The sequence below is a fragment of the Aulonocara stuartgranti genome (genome assembly GCF_965226115.1).
Source record: "Aulonocara stuartgranti genome assembly, chromosome: 5".
NCBI classification, from domain to species: Eukaryota; Metazoa; Chordata; class Actinopteri; order Cichliformes; family Cichlidae; genus Aulonocara; species Aulonocara stuartgranti.
The window spans coordinates 16607499-16624355 of NC_138943.1; the positions used below are offsets into that span (position 1 = coordinate 16607499).

At 40.5% G+C, this 16857-nt stretch overlaps 3 protein-coding genes across 11 annotated transcripts; 2 read left to right on the top strand and 1 right to left on the bottom strand.

Moving 5' to 3' along the window:
* Nucleotides 1–34: 34 nt before the first annotated feature.
* Nucleotides 35–6359, top strand: glyctk (glycerate kinase). Of its 7 annotated transcripts, none has more exons than XM_082533838.1 (7): nucleotides 35–349; nucleotides 1775–2142; nucleotides 2235–2309; nucleotides 2468–2854; nucleotides 2935–3086; nucleotides 3837–4012; nucleotides 4110–6359. In XM_082533838.1, the coding sequence occupies exons 4-7, from the start codon at nucleotides 2499–2501 to the stop codon at nucleotides 4998–5000; spliced, it is 1575 nt and encodes a 524-aa protein (XP_082389964.1). In that variant the 5' UTR covers nucleotides 35–349; nucleotides 1775–2142; nucleotides 2235–2309; nucleotides 2468–2498; the 3' UTR covers nucleotides 5001–6359. The 7 variants fall into 7 exon arrangements, with proteins under 7 accessions (XP_082389964.1, XP_082389963.1, XP_082389966.1 ...); XM_082533837.1 differs by having other exon boundaries at nucleotides 1775–2094; nucleotides 2197–2309; XM_082533840.1 differs by having other exon boundaries at nucleotides 1775–2094.
* Nucleotides 4981–8299, bottom strand: tcta (T cell leukemia translocation altered). Its single transcript, XM_082533845.1, has 3 exons — nucleotides 7976–8299; nucleotides 7839–7890; nucleotides 4981–6990 (listed from the first exon to the last, which is right to left on the bottom strand). Exons 1-3 carry the CDS (start codon nucleotides 8184–8186, stop codon nucleotides 6948–6950), a joined length of 306 nt encoding a protein of 101 aa, XP_082389971.1. The 5' UTR covers nucleotides 8187–8299; the 3' UTR covers nucleotides 4981–6947.
* On the top strand, nucleotides 8199–15975 carry mon1bb (MON1 secretory trafficking family member Bb). 3 transcript variants are annotated; one of them, XM_082533825.1, is made up of 8 exons: nucleotides 8392–8572; nucleotides 8657–8751; nucleotides 9057–9170; nucleotides 9810–9904; nucleotides 9994–10587; nucleotides 10951–11743; nucleotides 12138–12285; nucleotides 12987–15975. In XM_082533825.1, exons 2-8 carry the CDS (start codon nucleotides 8660–8662, stop codon nucleotides 13212–13214), a joined length of 2064 nt encoding a protein of 687 aa, XP_082389951.1. In that variant the 5' UTR covers nucleotides 8392–8572; nucleotides 8657–8659; the 3' UTR covers nucleotides 13215–15975. The 3 variants fall into 3 exon arrangements, with proteins under 3 accessions (XP_082389950.1, XP_082389951.1, XP_082389952.1); XM_082533824.1 differs by lacking the exon at nucleotides 8657–8751 and having other exon boundaries at nucleotides 8199–8417; XM_082533826.1 differs by lacking the exons at nucleotides 8392–8572; nucleotides 8657–8751; nucleotides 9057–9170 and adding an exon at nucleotides 9177–9288.
* Nucleotides 15976–16857: the final 882 nt, after the last annotated feature.

Consider the following 16857-nt stretch of genomic DNA (forward strand, 5'->3'; position numbering starts at 1 on the left):
GGGCCTAGGAAACCACGCGATATTGCAAGATGTTATCGCGATAGCTGCATTGTACCAGCAACAGCGTCGTTATTTACACAGTTTGCTTACCAAATGCAGTTTAGGAGTTAAAAGCTTATTGTCTTTTTTTAAAAAGCTCTACTGTAGTCGAGTTTGTTTTAGAATGTCTGTTTTTAAAAAGCAAAGCCTTCTTGCATTCGCATTAGCACTTTCTGGCTGTCACCGTTAGCCTTATGTGTTTATCAGTTGGGTCCAGTTATCTGGCAGCCTCTAGATTTGCAGGATGGACGCAGAAGTGAAGAAGAAAGTACCAACGACAGTTTTGTCCTCACAGAAAGACAAGTCCATGGTACGATTAATTAAGTGAAATGTTCTGTTTGCCGCTTGTGCTTTTTTTTTTTTTTTTTGGATATTTTTTAATGGAAATCTCTAAAGTTTGGTTGTAGAGGAAGAATTTTGCTTTACTAAATGCCAATGCATTTCATGCAGGGGTAAATTAAAAATAATTTGCCAATAGGCGTTTGATTTACTGAGATAAAAAGTAGCATGATATTTAAGTTATCCACACCGGTCACTTTGTTAGGTACACCTGTTTTGCTACTTGTTAAGGCAAATATAGTTAGGTGGCATGGTCGCTGGTGCCAAGACGAGCTCGTATGAGTATTTCAGAAACTGACTTCTGGGACTTTCCCAACCATCAACCATCTGTAGAAAAAAAACACTCCAGGGAGAATGGTCACACTACATAAAGAACACTGGTTATAACCAGGTGAGCAGAATAGGCAGATGGGCTACAGCAACAGAAGCCCACAGTGTGTGCCACTCCTATCGGCTAAGAACAGAAAACTCACGCTACAATTCATACAGGCTCACCAAAATTGTCATGAACGTTTCCAGATCTCACAAGTCTTGATTTTTGCTGCAATGTTGAGACACTCCATCCCTTTATGACCAAAAATTGCCCATCTTTTGATGGCTGCTTCCAGCAGGATAACTCACCATGTCATAAAGCTCAGATCTTGTCAGACTAGCTTCTTGAACATGTCAATAATTTCATTGAATTCAAATGGCCTCCACAGTTGCCAGATCTTAGTAGAGCAATTTGTGGATGTGGTGATATAGGAGATATGCATGTGAAGCTGACAAATCTGCAGCAACTGTGGTGCACCAGGGTGTTTCCAGCACCTTTTTGAATTTGTGCCATGAAGAATTAAGGTCGTTCTGAAGGCAAGAAAGAGGTAGAATGTGGTATTACAGAGGTGTGCCTAACAAAACGACCTGTAAGTGTTTCTGAGGGGTTTTATTTTGTTTCTTTGTTTGTTTGTTTGTTTTTTTTTACAAATTTAACAAATCTAAAATCTCATCATATAACATTGTCATTATTGTCTGGATTTCTAGCATGTACATCTAATCACATTAAAATACCACAATCCCAGTGGCTCAGCTTTCATTTGTAAAAAAAAGAAGAAAAAGAAAACAAGCAAACTACCTAAAAACCAGATGCACAACCTATCTCTCTCTGTTTTTTATACTATATTTTACTTTATTTTACTGTGTATTTCTTGTAGTTTTGTATTCATGGTGTATTATGGTTTTCTGTAACTGAATGTTGTAATTTTTGTTTTTGCATCGTGAATGAAGAAGCCAAACAAGGGTTGGAATTTAGCAATAGCTATAAACTCTATTTGCACCACATCAGTTTCATGCTCCACATCAGAACTATGTTAAACTGCATTGTCCCTACTAAATAAATAAATTAAAATTATGTCTACAGGGCTTAAAGACGGGTGTGGCTACACAAGAGGCTGCTTTGTTTAACAGCAATGAACAAAGTATGGGTATCACTGAGTTTAATGCAATCTGTGGCAGAAAAAAATCAAATTACAACAAAAACGACTTAATGCGCAGCTGCAGTGTCAGCACTTTCATGTGGCATGTTATCCTCTGAAGTCAATCATTACACCAAAGGTACACAACTCCAGCCAGTGTCTGGCCAGATTGTTGCCACACTGCCTAACCTCTGAGCTGGAGTCCAAACGCAGCAGGCTTCCACAGGGAAACACCAGCTTCATATGACATTTGCAACCTTCTCGGGTAGGCAGCCTCGTGACTCTACTGAAACACAAACCTAAATGCATTTATGTAAGTATAGCTTTAGCTAGTATAAGAATAAAAAGGTGTTCTTTTTGTTTTCAGAACATTTAAGCAAAACGTATTCCTCTGTATTCCTGCAGTCATCAGACTTGACCATAAACAAGACTTACAAGAAGTGTGATGACTGAACAACACAAAACAAGCTCTTAAAAAAGGTGAATTTGAGGCACACAAAGTAAATTTAAGAAAAAGTTCTAATTATAATTGCTTCATGACTTCTACATGACTATTTCCTTTTCCTTTGCAGGTTATTTATGGTTTGTTTAAATTGTGCTCTCTTTAAAAATCTGTTCAATTCTTCTATATCCCTTAGGACATTTCTGCTCAGATCCACTGAATTATCAATGGCCCGTGTTCTTTCATTGTTCCGGTCTCAGCCTTTTCTGCATCTTGTGGCGAGGAGAAAACCCACGTTCTGCAAAATGTCAATGGACACGCGGGCACGTGAAGTGTTTGCAGCTGCAGTGGAAGCCGTGCAGCCAGATACTGTGGTCTGTCAAAGTATTGAGCGCAAGGAGGACTCTGTTGTTATTGATGGTCGCACATTCACGCTCAAACACAACCTGCACTTGGTGGGCTTTGGAAAAGCTGTGCTGGGAATGGCCGCTGAGGTAGAGAGGATTGTGGGTGATCATTTAGTGAAAGGAGTCATAAGTGTGCCACATGGGATTCAGCAGACATTACAGCAGCATGGGAAAGAGTAAGCAAATGCATTTAGAGGTAAAAGCAACTTAAAGTGTTAACTCAGTAAAGTTAATAATATTTATTTTTCCATCACAGCCATCTGCTGCTGAAAGAAAACAGCCGCATCAAAGTAATAGAGGGCGCTAAACACAACTTGCCTGATCCGGATGCCCAGAAGGCAGCTGAGGAGATCAAGCATTTAGCCAGTGAGCTGACAGAGAAAGACTTGCTTATTGTACTGATTTCAGGTACGAATGGCACTTCTTGGTTATTGTTAAAAATAATAAAACAATAATCGTTTCACAGATATCATTAAAAATATTAATTTAAATTCAGTTTTGTTTATATAGCACCAATTCACAACAACAGTCACCTCAAGACACTTTATAGTGTAAAATGAAGACCCTTCAATAATACAAAGAAAGCCCCAACAGTCAGAAGAAATTTTAAGCCTAATGTTAAAAGTAGAGAGGGTGTCTGAAAAGCTGAAGGTTTTGCCTTCCATTCAACTTTTAAAATACTAGGAACCACAAGTCAACCCACTGTCTGAGAGTATAGTGCTCTATTGTGGTGTTACAGTACCCTGAGGTATTTAAGATAAGATTGTGCCTGATGATCCAAGACTTTGTATGTGAAGAGAAGGATTTTAAAAATTGATTCTGGACTTAACAGGGAGCCACTGAAGAGAAGACGATATGGGAGAAATATGCTTTGTCTTTCTAGACCCTGTCAGTACTCTGCAGCATTTTAGATTGGCTAAAGGCTTTTCAGGGAATTTAGTTCACGATAATAATGAACTACAGTAGTACAGCCTAGAAGAAATTTATAAATAAATAAAATAACAATTTCTAAAATTAGATGTTTCTAATTTTAGAGAAATTCCACAAATGCAAAAAAGCAGTGAAAATATTTGTTTAATATACACACTGGTGGACATATCCTGGTCATAAACGACTCCAAGATATCTGTAACGCATGCTGGTTTTCATCATTGTTTAGGTGGGGGCTCTGCATTGCTACCTGCACCCATCCCGCCAATCACCTTGCAAGAAAAGCTAGATGTTACCTGCAGACTTGCAGGTGCTGGTGCGACTATTCAGGAGCTGAACACCATACGTCGTGCCCTTTCGTTGTTAAAGGGTGGAGGGCTTGCACATCATGCTCACCCTGCACAGGTAACAGACAGTTTTTTTAGCCTTCTTTTAAACAGAGTTTAAAATTCTCAGTATTGTAATTTGTATGTCAAATATCACTCTTATAACGTCTTCACAGGTTGTTGCACTGATACTATCTGATGTGATCGGGGATCCTATTGACATGATAGCTAGTGGCCCCACAGTGATGAGTCGGGTGTGGCCTGAGGAAGTTTTGTCAATCCTTGAGCGTTACAAGCTGTTAAACTTGCTTCCGACATCAGTAAAGGAAGTCCTTGACAAACCGAATTCTAGGTGGAAAGAGAATAAGGAGGAATCTGATACATCGGGACATGTTCTCAATGCTGTGATTGGCTCCAACGGTGTTGCCCTTAAACACGCTGGTCTCCGTGCTCGAGAGCTGGGCTTCCTCCCTGTAGTCCTTTCGCCAAGTGTGTGTGGAGATGTGCGGTCTGTGTCTAGACTCTACGGCCTGCTGGCCCGCTTTGCCTGTTCTCGAGAGGAACCTCCTCCTGACATTGCCACTGAGGTGCTGAAGCTGGGCCCTGAAGTTGGTGTGGAGAGCTGGGACCTCTGCCGTACAATGCAGGTTTTAGAAAAAGGGCGTACAGAGGGATGGGGTGCCACATGTCTGTTAGCTGGAGGCGAACCCACTGTGGAGCTAACAGGCAAAGGCCGAGGTGGTCGGAACCAGGAGCTGGCTATGCGAGTGGGGCTGGAACTGAGAAGCTTAGGGCTTTCGCCTAAAGGGCCAGTCTTTCTGAGTGGGGGCACTGATGGTCAGGATGGACCCACTGAGGCAGCAGGGGCGATTACTGATGGTGGTTTGTACGATGAAGCGAAAGCTCAGGGCCTGGACATCGACAACTTCCTTATCAACAATGATTCTTACACGTTTTTTTCTCGTCTTTCTGGTGGGCAGCAATTACTCGTACCCGGCCTAACTTGCACGAATGTAATGGATGTGCACATGCTACTGATTCCAGCTATTCCTATTATCATCAGATAATCCCAAAACACAAAAAAATTAAAGGAAACTATGAAGACATTTTTGCACCATATTTATGAATCTAAATGAAGGATTGTTGGTATTGGTAAATAAAGATGTAATTGGAAAAAAACAGACATATATATGTAAAAGCATTACAACGCAAACAATAAATGAAGAAGTGTGAGGGTGGGGGTTAGTACTGACGTCTCACAACAAAAAAAGCTCCCGGGTTTCTTTATGGAGTCTGTTGGTTCTCCCAGTGTCTTCTTGGGTTCTCTGTGGGTACTCCAGCTCCCTCCCACATCTTACAAGGACTGAGTACATAATTTAAATTTCTGGAAATACACACTGCCATTATAATAGTAATAAAAACACTTGTACAGTTTAAAAATCTCCACCATCCTTCAGTAGTTTTAATTAGATGTTTTTGGATGTTTGGTTACAGTTGTTCTATTTTTTTCTTTAGTTTTTTTGTTGTTATTTTTAATTTATTATAGTTGCCTGAGTGGTTTTACTCATTTTAGTTACAGTTTGAATATGTTTAGTTTTGACCAGTTTCAGTATTAGTTTGAAGTCATTTCTTTAATTATTAAGGCATGATTTAGTAATAGTATTAAAATAAAAACAATAACTTTTTGACTTAACTCAAAGTCTTTTACACGTCCTAATATGTTCATCAAAGCCTCATCAGGCAAGTTGTGGTAAAAACTAAAGTAATTAATTTTAAAACCGAAGATATTTCCTGTAGATTTTTAATTTATTTCAGTTTTTTTTCCAGGTTCCAAAAATTGTGTCGGTTTATTTTTTTCTCAAAAAAATCGAGTTTGTATTTTTATTTTAATTAACTAAAAACAAAAAAACAAAAAAGGCACCCAGCTCTAGTTTTTAGTTTGTAATAAGCTCGATTTTGAACCATTAACAGACAAATATTATCATAAAGAAACAAACTGACGTAATCTGGCACCTTTGGCTTTTTCTTGCAAAAGGCAGCTTGCTTTACACATTGTGCCATTAAGCTTCATGGTAAGCTATTGGGGTTCTGTTGAGTGTAGCTCAGATACGGCATCTTCCCCCTTGGTAACTACTGCACATATGAGAAAAGATTACACATCACATTGTCGTTACAATCAACAATCTCAGTGACAATTAAAAGTCCTGTCTTGTATACTTCAGCTAATCTTTCCAGAGGTAAACAGAATAACATTAAAAGTGGCCTTGGTGAAAAATGTATTGTTTCAATACCCCTCAAGGTTTTGTGCTTCATTTATTTATTTATTTTTTAATGTTTTGACTGTTTGCCAAAATATTACTTAATGTAGATTTCAAATGAACTAAATGCAAAATGCCTGTTAAAATAAAGACTGAAGATATAAAACATGATCTGCTTTTATTGTGTCTGATTTTAAAATGACCATAGATGACCATTTATAATACAGCAAAGATTAAAAAAAAATCAAAAACAAAATCACACAGTTCACTGCAAATTATTTGGATCATAAATATTCACATACACAAGTCAATGCAATACTCAAATCAGCGTATTATATATGTATATATATTACAAAAACTATACATGTGAGCCTGTGTCATTACTTGGAAAATGATGATTTGTTTTCCTTTCATGCACCATTCAAGTACAGTCTTGATCACGTATCACCAAGTGACCAGTTAAACACGTCCTTTTAGTTCTTTATGCACAATAAGGTCCTGCTTAGTGAGCAGTATCAAGAGGTCAAATTAAACATTGTATGAATAGTGGCCATCACTCTAACACTGTTAGAGTGATGTCCAATGGCATGGCTAAGTGATTCGCAGAAGGTGAAGCTGTCTCAACACCATCTTTAATCCATGGAAGGTAACGCTTTGTTAATGAAAAAACCAAAAACTGGTGTGCATTTCGTGTCTCTGTGGGACATACAAATTGTCCAGCCTTCACTTGGGTAAAGTCCAGCGATCAAGCTCCCATTAATCCCGATGAATCTTTGGACCATCCCCTGCTTTACCTTCCCTGCAAAGATAACAAAATCTAATAAACCATTTAAGTGTGGTGAAACATGCACTTGCCAGTCACTTTGTTAGGTACCTCTGTCCAGTCAACTGTGGCAGCAACTTACTGCATGGCACAAGTGCTAGACGAGCTGGTCTGAGTATTTAAGAAACTGCTGATCTACTGGGATTTTTTCATACAAGCATGTCTAGGATTTTGAGACACTGGTCCGAAAAGGAGAAAATGTCAAGTAAGCTATAGCATTTTGGGCCAAAGTGCTCAAAAAGAGGTCAGAGAATTGCCAGACTGCTTCGAGCTGAAAGGAAGATGGCAGTGCCTCGAATACCCAACCATCAGAATTGGGCTATGCAGAAGAGCATCTCTGAATGCACAACATGTAGGGCATTGAAGGTGATGGGCCACAGCAGCAGAAGACCACACCACGTGACACTCCCTTTAGTTTAGTACAGCACAGAAACTGAGGCTACAATTCACATGGGCTCACTCATGTTGGTGCTGTAAACGTGTGGGCATATTTTCTTGTCAAGTTCTGGGCCTGAGGATCACAGCCTACCCGAGTATTGTTGCTGACCATGTTCATCTCTTTGTGATCACAGTGTACTCATCATCTAATGGCTGTACAGCCAAAACACAGCTGCAGCAAATGTGCGATGCTATTATCTCAACTTGCAACTTGTTGAATCTAAGCCATGGAAAATTAAGGCAACGCTGAAGGCAAAAAGAGTGTCAAACTGGGTGCTAGCAAGGTTTACCTAATAAAGTGACTGGTGATGGTGCGGTGATAATGAACACGATTTCTTATTAATCACTTGTGCAATGCAAACCTGACCCCGAAATCGGCCACCTACCATCCACTCGTGTGTGCAGCTGTATCAGGTGTGCCTCCGTTCTGTCCGGTCCCTGAAAATCAACACACACAGATCAAGCTAGCGTGTTAGCGCTCACTTAGCAGGCAGCGCACCGGTAAGCAGGAGGAAAAACTCACCTTGTCTGTAATACATATCGTTCACTGTATTCCCATAGACTTTCCACGCGAAGTGAATGGCGATTAGACTAAAAATTAACCAGCTGAGGAGTATTTTGAATATGGACACTCTCATGTCGTTGGCGAGCCAGTCGTCTACAAACTCAGAGAGAAACGACAGGCAGCTGTCAGCAATGCGGGACAGAAACTCAAAGTCCCACGGCTCCTCCATGGCGTCCGTTTATTCAACTGGTGTCAAATTAAGTGACTGGGCTGCGGTGTCTGTTTTAGTGATTTATAAATCAGCACTCTGGTTTGGAGATGTCATATTCCCCATTTCTACCGTTATGATGTTTACGTACGGAGAGGAGAGGCAATCGGACGTGACGTGGTACGCAGGACGACTACTTCATCACGTACACAACAGAGCCTTTCAGCACCAACACAGTGAAGTTAAACAAATGTGCGTGGATAAAAATCTATATTTCGACATCATTTGTCCAGGTTGTGTTATGCCCCCCCCCTTTTTTTTTTTTTAAACCTCAGCTAAACCGTCAATCCGATTCATGTGTGCCATGAAGATATGGGAAAGAGTCGTTGAAGCTCGTTTAAAGAGAGGTGACTATCAGTGAGCAGTGAGTGTTGACGGAGAAGTATAGAGAAGGTCAGAGTAACCTGCACTGTGTGTTTGTGTATTTGAAGAAGATGATTGGTTGCCAGGAGAGGAACTGTATGAGAAGGCGGTCAGGAGGGACCCTGGTTAAAGGCATGTATGAGGACAGCAAGACGGTAATGAGGTGTGCTATAGGAACGACAGATGTCAGAAGGTTCAAGTTGGGGACGGGAGTACATGCTAGCTTTAGTATTAGCCACCAGTGTAATACGGAAAATGGAAAATACTGGATTTAAGTATTAGTTTAATCCAGAAAAAAAACATTTTATTGGTCAATATAGACGTAAAAACATTTTTGTTTTAATTCACATTGGGGGGGGTTAAGTTCTCCGTTCTTTCTTTGTCACAGAAAGCGTTTCGCTGTATTATATCTGCTACAGCAGCACCCATACATGTGCTGCACGTTTGTCTGAGATTTGTCTCTTCAAGTTTCTGTTACGAGCCCACAACCAGAGAGTGGGGAGGGGCGGGACTAACCGACGCCAGCGAGCGCGCTGATTGGTCAGCTGAAGTTGTCATCAGAGATTCCGGATGTCGGCTTCGGTAAGGGGAAAATTTGTTTTCTGCTTCTCATTCTTGACAGCTTGTTTGCAGTGGGGCTGCTGATAAAAGTCAGTGTTGACATTAGACATTCAGTCCAAGTCGTCAACGGTACAAAACCGTAAGTTTCACTCTTTCTCTGTTTATCTGGCTAATTTTAGATAGCCACGGTTGGCTGCATGAGCACTGTTAAGCCAAGGCCATGAAATTGATCTGTATGTGTCGCTTGCTAGCACCCAGTGTTAGCCGTGTAACTACAGTCAGCGTTCATTTATTAGTTACTTATTAGAAAGGTAAGCATTACAGGACGTCTGAAATTTATCGTGCATGTGTAGATAAGTTGTTATCATGCGGACGTTAGCGCTCTTAATCTACCAGCCACTTAGTCCCGTTTCTCCGTGTTGATATGTAGTGTAACATTAGACAGACTGCTAGCTGTAATCAGGTTTAAATTCCACAGTGTTAGTAACTTGGAGTTGGAGTAACTCTCCTCTGTAATCATGTGACCTGACCACTGGTCCAGTATGAGTGCTTCTATTCATAACAGACTGGAGATGCATGGGATCTCTGATTTTTATCTGCAAAAACTACAATGCATGATTTATAAAGCAGCTTATTCCTCTCTGTCTTTATTCTTTCCAGAGACTGGGATGGTATCATGGAAACAGCCAATCATCAAGAAGGAGAGGCGGCGGCAGTGAAGATTGGTGATAGCCCTTTAGAGAGTAATCAACCTGGTAAATAAGCTACGTAATCACTCTTTGAAGCTTGTCTAATTTTAATCTTCATCACTTACATCACACGTTGGTTTTTGTTTTCATTGTAGCTGACTCATTGGCAGCCTCCTTCTCCCTTTTGGAGAATCACATGTTTCCTGATTCAGTAGAGAGTAATGGGAGCGCCGCTGTTAGCAGAATCGAGCCTTTGAATTCGCACCCACCAGATGTTTCGGCAGAGCATCTCGGTTTGGATGAGAAGCCTCCTTCTGACCAAGTGATGAAGCTAGAGCCCGAAGAGACAGAAACCGAGTGCCAAAACAACGCGTCCACGCAGCCAACTGATGGAACAACTGAAGATGATGCCACTGACAATGACCAGAACGACTCTGGGGAATTTGTTGTAACAATGCTGGCCAAGGCCAAGCTTGAAGAACAAGGTATAGGTGTGAAGGGGAGGTCGTCCCCGCTGTTGGAGGCAGGCACACTGGAATCTTCGTCATTTACATCTCATCGCGATGAGGATGTTACAGCTGACAGCTGGCGGCAGCACAGGAAACATGTTTTTGTGCTAAGCGAAGCCGGTAAGCCCATTTATTCCCGATATGGCAGCGAAGAGGCTCTTTCATCAACAATGGGAGTGATGATGGCGCTGGTGTCTTTTGTCCAAAGTGGAGATAATATCATTCGCTCAGTCTACTCAGGTAAGAATGTTGGGCGTCGGCCAAAATGCAAATTTGAGAGATTTTTATCTATGATGGTTTTTTCCAGCCACTTTCATGTTCATATTCACTACGTTAAAAGGAAATCTGACTTTTTTTAAACACACCAACAAGAGCAAGTGTGGCTCTGACTCACTGTACAGGGCAAAATTGTTGCCAGCTTGTCAAAAAGCTCCTGGACCATAGAGAACAGTATCTGAAATATAATAAGCAGTGCATTCCCTGTATTGTTTTATTTTGAGAACAGTGAGTTTAGGGGATCGGTGGTATCCTTAGGAGCAGTTTTAGTTTTCATTGATTGTTTTTTTGTGTTGATTTGCTCATGTTTTTTCCCCCTTCCCTCAGACGAGCACACCGTAGTGTTCCTGCAGAAAGGGCCCCTAGTTCTGGTGTGCGTCTCCAGCAGTCATCAGTCTGAGCAGCAGCTGCGGGGAGAGCTCCTCTATGTCTACTATCAGATCATCAGCATGCTCACTCAGGCCAGTATATCCCGCATCTTTGAACACAAGAAAAACTACGACCTGAGGAGACTCCTAGCGGGCTCAGAAAAGATCCTGGATGGTCTCCTCAACTTGGTGGATTCTGACCCCAGCTTCCTGCTATCGGCAGTGCACTGCTTGCCTCTAGCCTCCTCTCTCAGGGACTCTCTCAGCCAGATCCTGCAGAAAGCTATCACACCCAATCTCGTTTTCTCCATCCTCATCGCCAAGAACCAGCTTCTAACCATCGTCCAAGAAAAGACAGTCATTGAGGACTCGCGGCTGGAGCCTGCTGATGTTCACCTTCTGCTTAACCTCATTGGAGCTTCCTCTGCCTTTCAGGCTGGCGAGATCTGGACCCCCATTTGCCTCCCGCTCTTTAATCCTGACTGTTACTTTTATGCATACATTTCTTACCTGGACCCTCCAGAATGCACTGTTTGTTTGCTGCTGCTCTCGACAGACAAAGAGGCTTTTTACTCTGTAGCTGAGTGCAAGAGAAAGATAGAGGAGGCTATGATGGCTCAGAACTCCCTGAGCCTCATTGCCAAAGCTCAGACGTACAGTGTGAGCCAGGTGGGCGTCTCAGACCTCAGACACTTCATGTACAAGCCCTTTGATGTGCCAGACAACTACCGCCAGCTCACTCAGTTCACCAGGTGTGTGTTTGTTTGTGTATGCTTGCTGTCCTTGCAGTTGCATAAGGCTGATATGAGCCTAAACTAGAGTTTAAAAATGCAAACATGCCGAGTGTTTGCGCTGCATGTTAGTTAGTGATATTTGTCTTGCATAACATTTTATTATCTTCTAGCTGTGTAGAAGTTTAAAAACCTTTTGCTGCTAATGATAATAATCATGTGTGAGAAGTACAAAAGTGCCCACTAAGATATTTTTAGGCTTTTAGGCAACATTGTCCTGTCGGTGTTAGAAATGGAGTTTTAATAGTTTACAAATCAAGCATTGTGTGTTTCTCTTTCCACTACAGTGTTATTGAACATGTTTTGGGTGTTTTTTGTGTGTAACTTGTGTCCTATGATGCTTTTCTGTATGTAGCCCAGAGATGGAGGCACCATACAGCAGTGAAGAGGAGAAAATGAGACTGCTGGATCTTTATCGTTATATGCACGGCCGCATCCACAGCACCTCACGACCCCTTAAACTTATCTACCATGTTGCTGAGAGGGAAACTCTGCTAGCCTGGGTACGTACATTAGTTTGTGGTTGTATTCTTTCTTACTGTGTTTGTCCAACTTTGAAATGATTCTTCCAAAAGATCGACACTACACTCAAAACAGTCAACGACCACTTTATTAGGTACACCTGGCTAGTACCTGGTTGGACCCTCTCTTGCTTTCAGAACTTCCTTAATTTTTCATGGCACAGTCCTCAGTTGAGCCTGTGTTTCGCTCACAGAAGCCAGAAGCCCATCTGCTTCAATGTTCAGATCATTCGGGGGGGGGGGATCAGCAGTTTCTGAAATGCTCACACTTTGCGTCACTCAAATCATTTCAGCAGAAAATGCAACCATCTCTACATGCCTAAATGCATTGAACTGTTGACATGTGATTGGCTGATTAGATAATTGCATTAAAGAGCAGTTGAACGGGATACCTTTAAAAAGAAAGAAAAAAGAAAGACAGTTGCCAGTAAGTGGCAGCTTAGCTTAGCACAAAGCCTTGGAACTGGGGCTTAATAGTCCATTCATTGGGAAGCTTTTTTCAGAAGGCGTTGAAAAAAAGCTGTTAGCTTGCTTCCAGGTATTTTCCTTAGCTAAGATAACCAGCTCCTAACTGAAGCATCATTGATCTTCTCATCTAACATAGCAAGAAATGTAATAGCTCTATTTCTTATTCCTAAATGTATTTCACAGTCTTCTCTTGATTGTTTTCTTCTTTACTCAAGGTCACAAGTAAATTTGAGCTGTACACCTGCTTCAGCCCCCTGGTGACAAAGGCCTGTGCCATTACTGCTATCACTAAGCTTCTAAGATGGATTAAAAAGGAGGAGGACCGTCTGTTCATCAGATACCCCCCAAAGTATTCAACCACTCCAAACCCCAGCAAAAGCTCTCGAGGAGGCAAATCTGACCAGCAAGACTCCACAGATAATGGCTTCTTATCTCTTCTATAGGACTCTGTTAGCACTAATAGAAGTGGCTCTGCCTCATCCAAAAATAGTTTGTACACTGGTTTCAAGATATTTTTCAACCCTCTTGACACTTACGAGACCGACAAACTTTGACCACTGGAATCCAACACTACGTTTTACACTATTTAAGGAGGACTGGTGTCTTTGAAACCGGTGTTATTAGTTCTCCAGGAAGCATGTCATCACATTGCTGCTTTTGAGCAGAAACAGGGCAGAAGCACATTAGTAGATTTTAAAATGAACTGTGGCAGAACATATTTGCAATGGTGTATTTAAGCATTTTTATATTGTTTTATTACAGCAACAACATGAACAGTGAATGGAACATATATTACATATTTAATGAGTTAGCATGAGGAGGAAAAATTAAGTTAAACTACCTTTGGAAGATAAGATCGTTCATAATCTTTATCTCCTCGCCCTAATCACAAAATTATGTTGCATAACATGATGTCACAAAACAGGATATACAAGTTGTTAGCGTGTGTGCTTTTTGGGATCAGCATAAACTGGAATAAGAACTGGAACTGCCAGAGGAGGGAGAGGCCCGGCGTGAGTCACATGAGGCCACAAGCAGAATGTTTTTCCTCCTTCACAGAATTTGAAAACATGTCGTTTCTCATCTTGCTGATGTTTAGACTCGAAACGAGACTTTGAGTTTTATTGATGTTTCATTTTGTGCAGCAGATTAGTAGGAACCCCAGCCTGATTATTGTCACTGTTAAGTGTTTCCATTGAAACAAGGCAGACCTTATCAGTTTCTTGATAAGGTGGGAAGATGCCAATGAGCTCACATGTTTTGCTCTGCAGATACCTTTAGTATGACATCTAATGTAGTGAGTTCAGGTATTCTTTTTGCATAATAGTTTTCTAAAGGTGGTCTGAAAAGTTGTTTCATCCTTGTGACCAATGAGGAATTTCCTGTCAAGTCTTAAGAGGTTTGTCTGTAGTGTTACAAAATAAATCCCAGGATGCATAAAAGCAGTTGTCCTATTTAAGTGGACTCTTACAAAGAGAAAAAAAAATCAGATGACTGTTTTGTGGAAAGAGCCAAGCATGGGAAAAGCAGGTGAGCTTAACATGCAGTTTTGGGGATGTACAGTACAGCCAAGCAATAAATAAGAATGACAGAAATATCTAAAACTTACTTTTAAAGTTATGGTTTGAAGGGAGTATGCCTTAATTAGTGCCACATTATATATGTCCTTACAAGAAACCCCAAATGACATAACTGGTAAATTAATTAAGCTGTTATTGATATCACATCTTTGATTCTTAAATTCTGAACCTTCCATCTTTTTATAAAGCAGTGTAGCTTTGCAGAAACCAAACTAGTGCTAGTTGAATATTTATCACCAGGAATTTCGCCTCAAACTATCAGAATCACCTTGTGTAGTCTAACGGTAAGTCTTGCATTCCACCAGCTTTAATGTGGCATGACTCATAACAAGTGCAGGCTGCTAACAAGTGTTAGCATCTTGTTTCTGTGCAGCTGTACTGTTCAATATAGTCAAAGCTAAAAGTAGGTGATGACTTTAGAGGAAGGAAAGGCATCTTGGTAACATGTTGGAGCAACTTGTCACCAAAATAGCTTCAAAGCAATTTGGCTTTAAAACCCACGGCAAGAAAAATGATCTTGCAGTTTGTAACAAATAAACAAATCATAGATAGATTGCAAAACAAGTTTTGTTTGGTAGTCGAACACACTGTCTTCATTAAACATACCTTGAACGAACCAAATGGTTTAAAATTAATGGCCCATTTTTAATTTTATCGATAAAAATATAGAAGCGTTTTGTTATTCCCACTTATAAAACATATAATTGCAGATATCTAAATATCCAACAAGGTGTGTAGTTAAAAGGGAGCATCTGCATTGCTTAACCAGCTGTTGCTGATTGAAAAGGAGCGAGGCTCCAACAAAAGGGCTGTCAGCTGAAATAATGAAAGGGAACATGTAACTCTGTAACTCTGTGGTAAAACATGTTGTTGTTCCCAGTCAGCTGTGACCAAACTTTGTAGCAAATACAAAGAAATTGGTAAGGTTATAAAAGGAAGACATATGGGTAAGATGTAAACTTACCCATATGTCTTACCCATAAAGCAATACGCCTTTAAAATATAAAATGTAGACACTGGAGTTGTTGTAAGAAATGAGTCAAATTTGCACCAGTATCAAAACGCGGACGAAAATGAGGCTAGAGTGGGATAACGAGGGGCAATCCTTATCTGTGGATGTTTGGATGAAAGTGATGTTTGCTGATAAATCTGCAACTTTTGTCTGGCGTTGTTCTAATGTCGTGACATGTCAGGTAAAAGACCAGCAGAGAAGGCATTTATTATTAGTAAATGAACAGGTCTACACTGAAACCTTGGGCACTTTTCTCATTCCTCCGATTGAAAGTGGCTTTGATGATGATGAAGTCACGATAATGAAGATTTTCACCGAGCAAAGACTGTTAAAGCTTTCCTCCAGGAGAGACTCAGTAATTCAGTGATGTGGCCAGAAAAAAATGTATGGTTGAAATTTAAAACAGTGATTTAGAACAAGGCTCCATTCTGCAAGGCTGTTTGATTTTTTTTTATGGTTCCTTTTTATTTGCACCCTCAGCATTAAGGATTATATCATTTTTTACTGTCTACTTGGTCTTAGAGAGCAACATGCCATTATTTTAACATCATTTCAAGGTATGTTTTACAAAGGCAGAATTTTCAGCTAATAAACAGAAATAGTTTTGTGTCATATGTGTGATTTATTTATGTGCTTAAAACTGGAAAAAGGAAAAAAAAAAAAGGCTGAATGAACTTCCTGTAAGTGTCTTCCAGTCCTATGGCTTAAAAGTCTCTGGATGTTTGGTTACGTTGGAACCTTGGTTCTCTAAATAAGAGACCTAATGCAGCTTGTTCCATTCAAACTGTCACTCTCCATACATACTAGATATGAAGAAGTACTGATGCAATAGAGAACACCATCTTCCCTCCTTTGGTGGTCCACTCACTCCCTTCTGGTTGCAGCTGTTGTTGAATTTTGCACTATTCAATTTTATTTATATAGCATCAAATCACAACATTAAGTAAAAGGTGGAAGCCCTTCAGAACAGATTTCCAAGTTCTATTAAAATATATATATTTTTATTAAAATAAAAAGTTTGGACACGCCTTGTCATTCAATGTTTTTTCTTTATTTTCATGACTATTTACATTGTACATTGTCACTGAAGGCATCAAAACTATGAATGAACACATATGGAATTATGTAGTAAACAAAAAAGTGTGAAATAACTCAAAACACGTTCTATAGTTTAGATTCTTCAAACTATCCACCCTTCGATCACTGCTGTGCACGCTCTCGGCATTCCCTCGATGAGCTTCATGAGGTTTGTCACCTGAAGTGGTTTTCCAACAGTCTTGATGGAGTTCCCAGAGATGATGAGCACTTGTTGTTCACTTTGCCTTCACTCTGCGATCCATCTCATCCCAAACCATCTCGATTGGTTTTAGGTCTGGTGACTCTGGAGGCCAGGCCATTCGGCAGCACTCGTCTTGGGCAAATAGCCCTTAAACAGCCTAGAGGTGTGTTTGGGGTCATTGTCCTGTTAAAAAATAAATGATGGTCCAACTAAAC

What these genes read in the sequence shown, in the direction of transcription:
- tcta (XM_082533845.1), bottom strand. Translation starts at nt 8,186, where the DNA reads ATGGAGGAGCCGTGGGACTTTGAGTTTCTGTCCCGCATTGCTGACAGC. An exon ending in CGATATGTATTACAGACAAG is followed by an intron (nt 7,891 to 7,975) that starts GTGAGTTTTTCC and finishes GTTGATTTTCAG; the next exon opens with GGACCGGACAGAACGGAGGC. An exon ending in GCTGCACACACGAGTGGATG is followed by an intron (nt 6,991 to 7,838) that starts GTAGGTGGCCGA and finishes TTATCTTTGCAG; the next exon opens with GGAAGGTAAAGCAGGGGATG.
- mon1bb (XM_082533824.1), top strand. Translation starts at nt 8,302, where the DNA reads ATGATGTTTACGTACGGAGAGGAGAGGCAATCGGACGTGACGTGGTAC. An exon ending in CACAGTGAAGTTAAACAAAT is followed by an intron (nt 8,418 to 9,056) that starts GTGCGTGGATAA and finishes TGTCTCTTCAAG; the next exon opens with TTTCTGTTACGAGCCCACAA. An exon ending in CAGCTCACTCAGTTCACCAG is followed by an intron (nt 11,744 to 12,137) that starts GTGTGTGTTTGT and finishes TTCTGTATGTAG; the next exon opens with CCCAGAGATGGAGGCACCAT.
- glyctk (XM_082533838.1), top strand. Translation starts at nt 2,499, where the DNA reads ATGGCCCGTGTTCTTTCATTGTTCCGGTCTCAGCCTTTTCTGCATCTT. An exon ending in TTACAGCAGCATGGGAAAGA is followed by an intron (nt 2,855 to 2,934) that starts GTAAGCAAATGC and finishes TTTCCATCACAG; the next exon opens with CCATCTGCTGCTGAAAGAAA. An exon ending in GCTTATTGTACTGATTTCAG is followed by an intron (nt 3,087 to 3,836) that starts GTACGAATGGCA and finishes ATCATTGTTTAG; the next exon opens with GTGGGGGCTCTGCATTGCTA.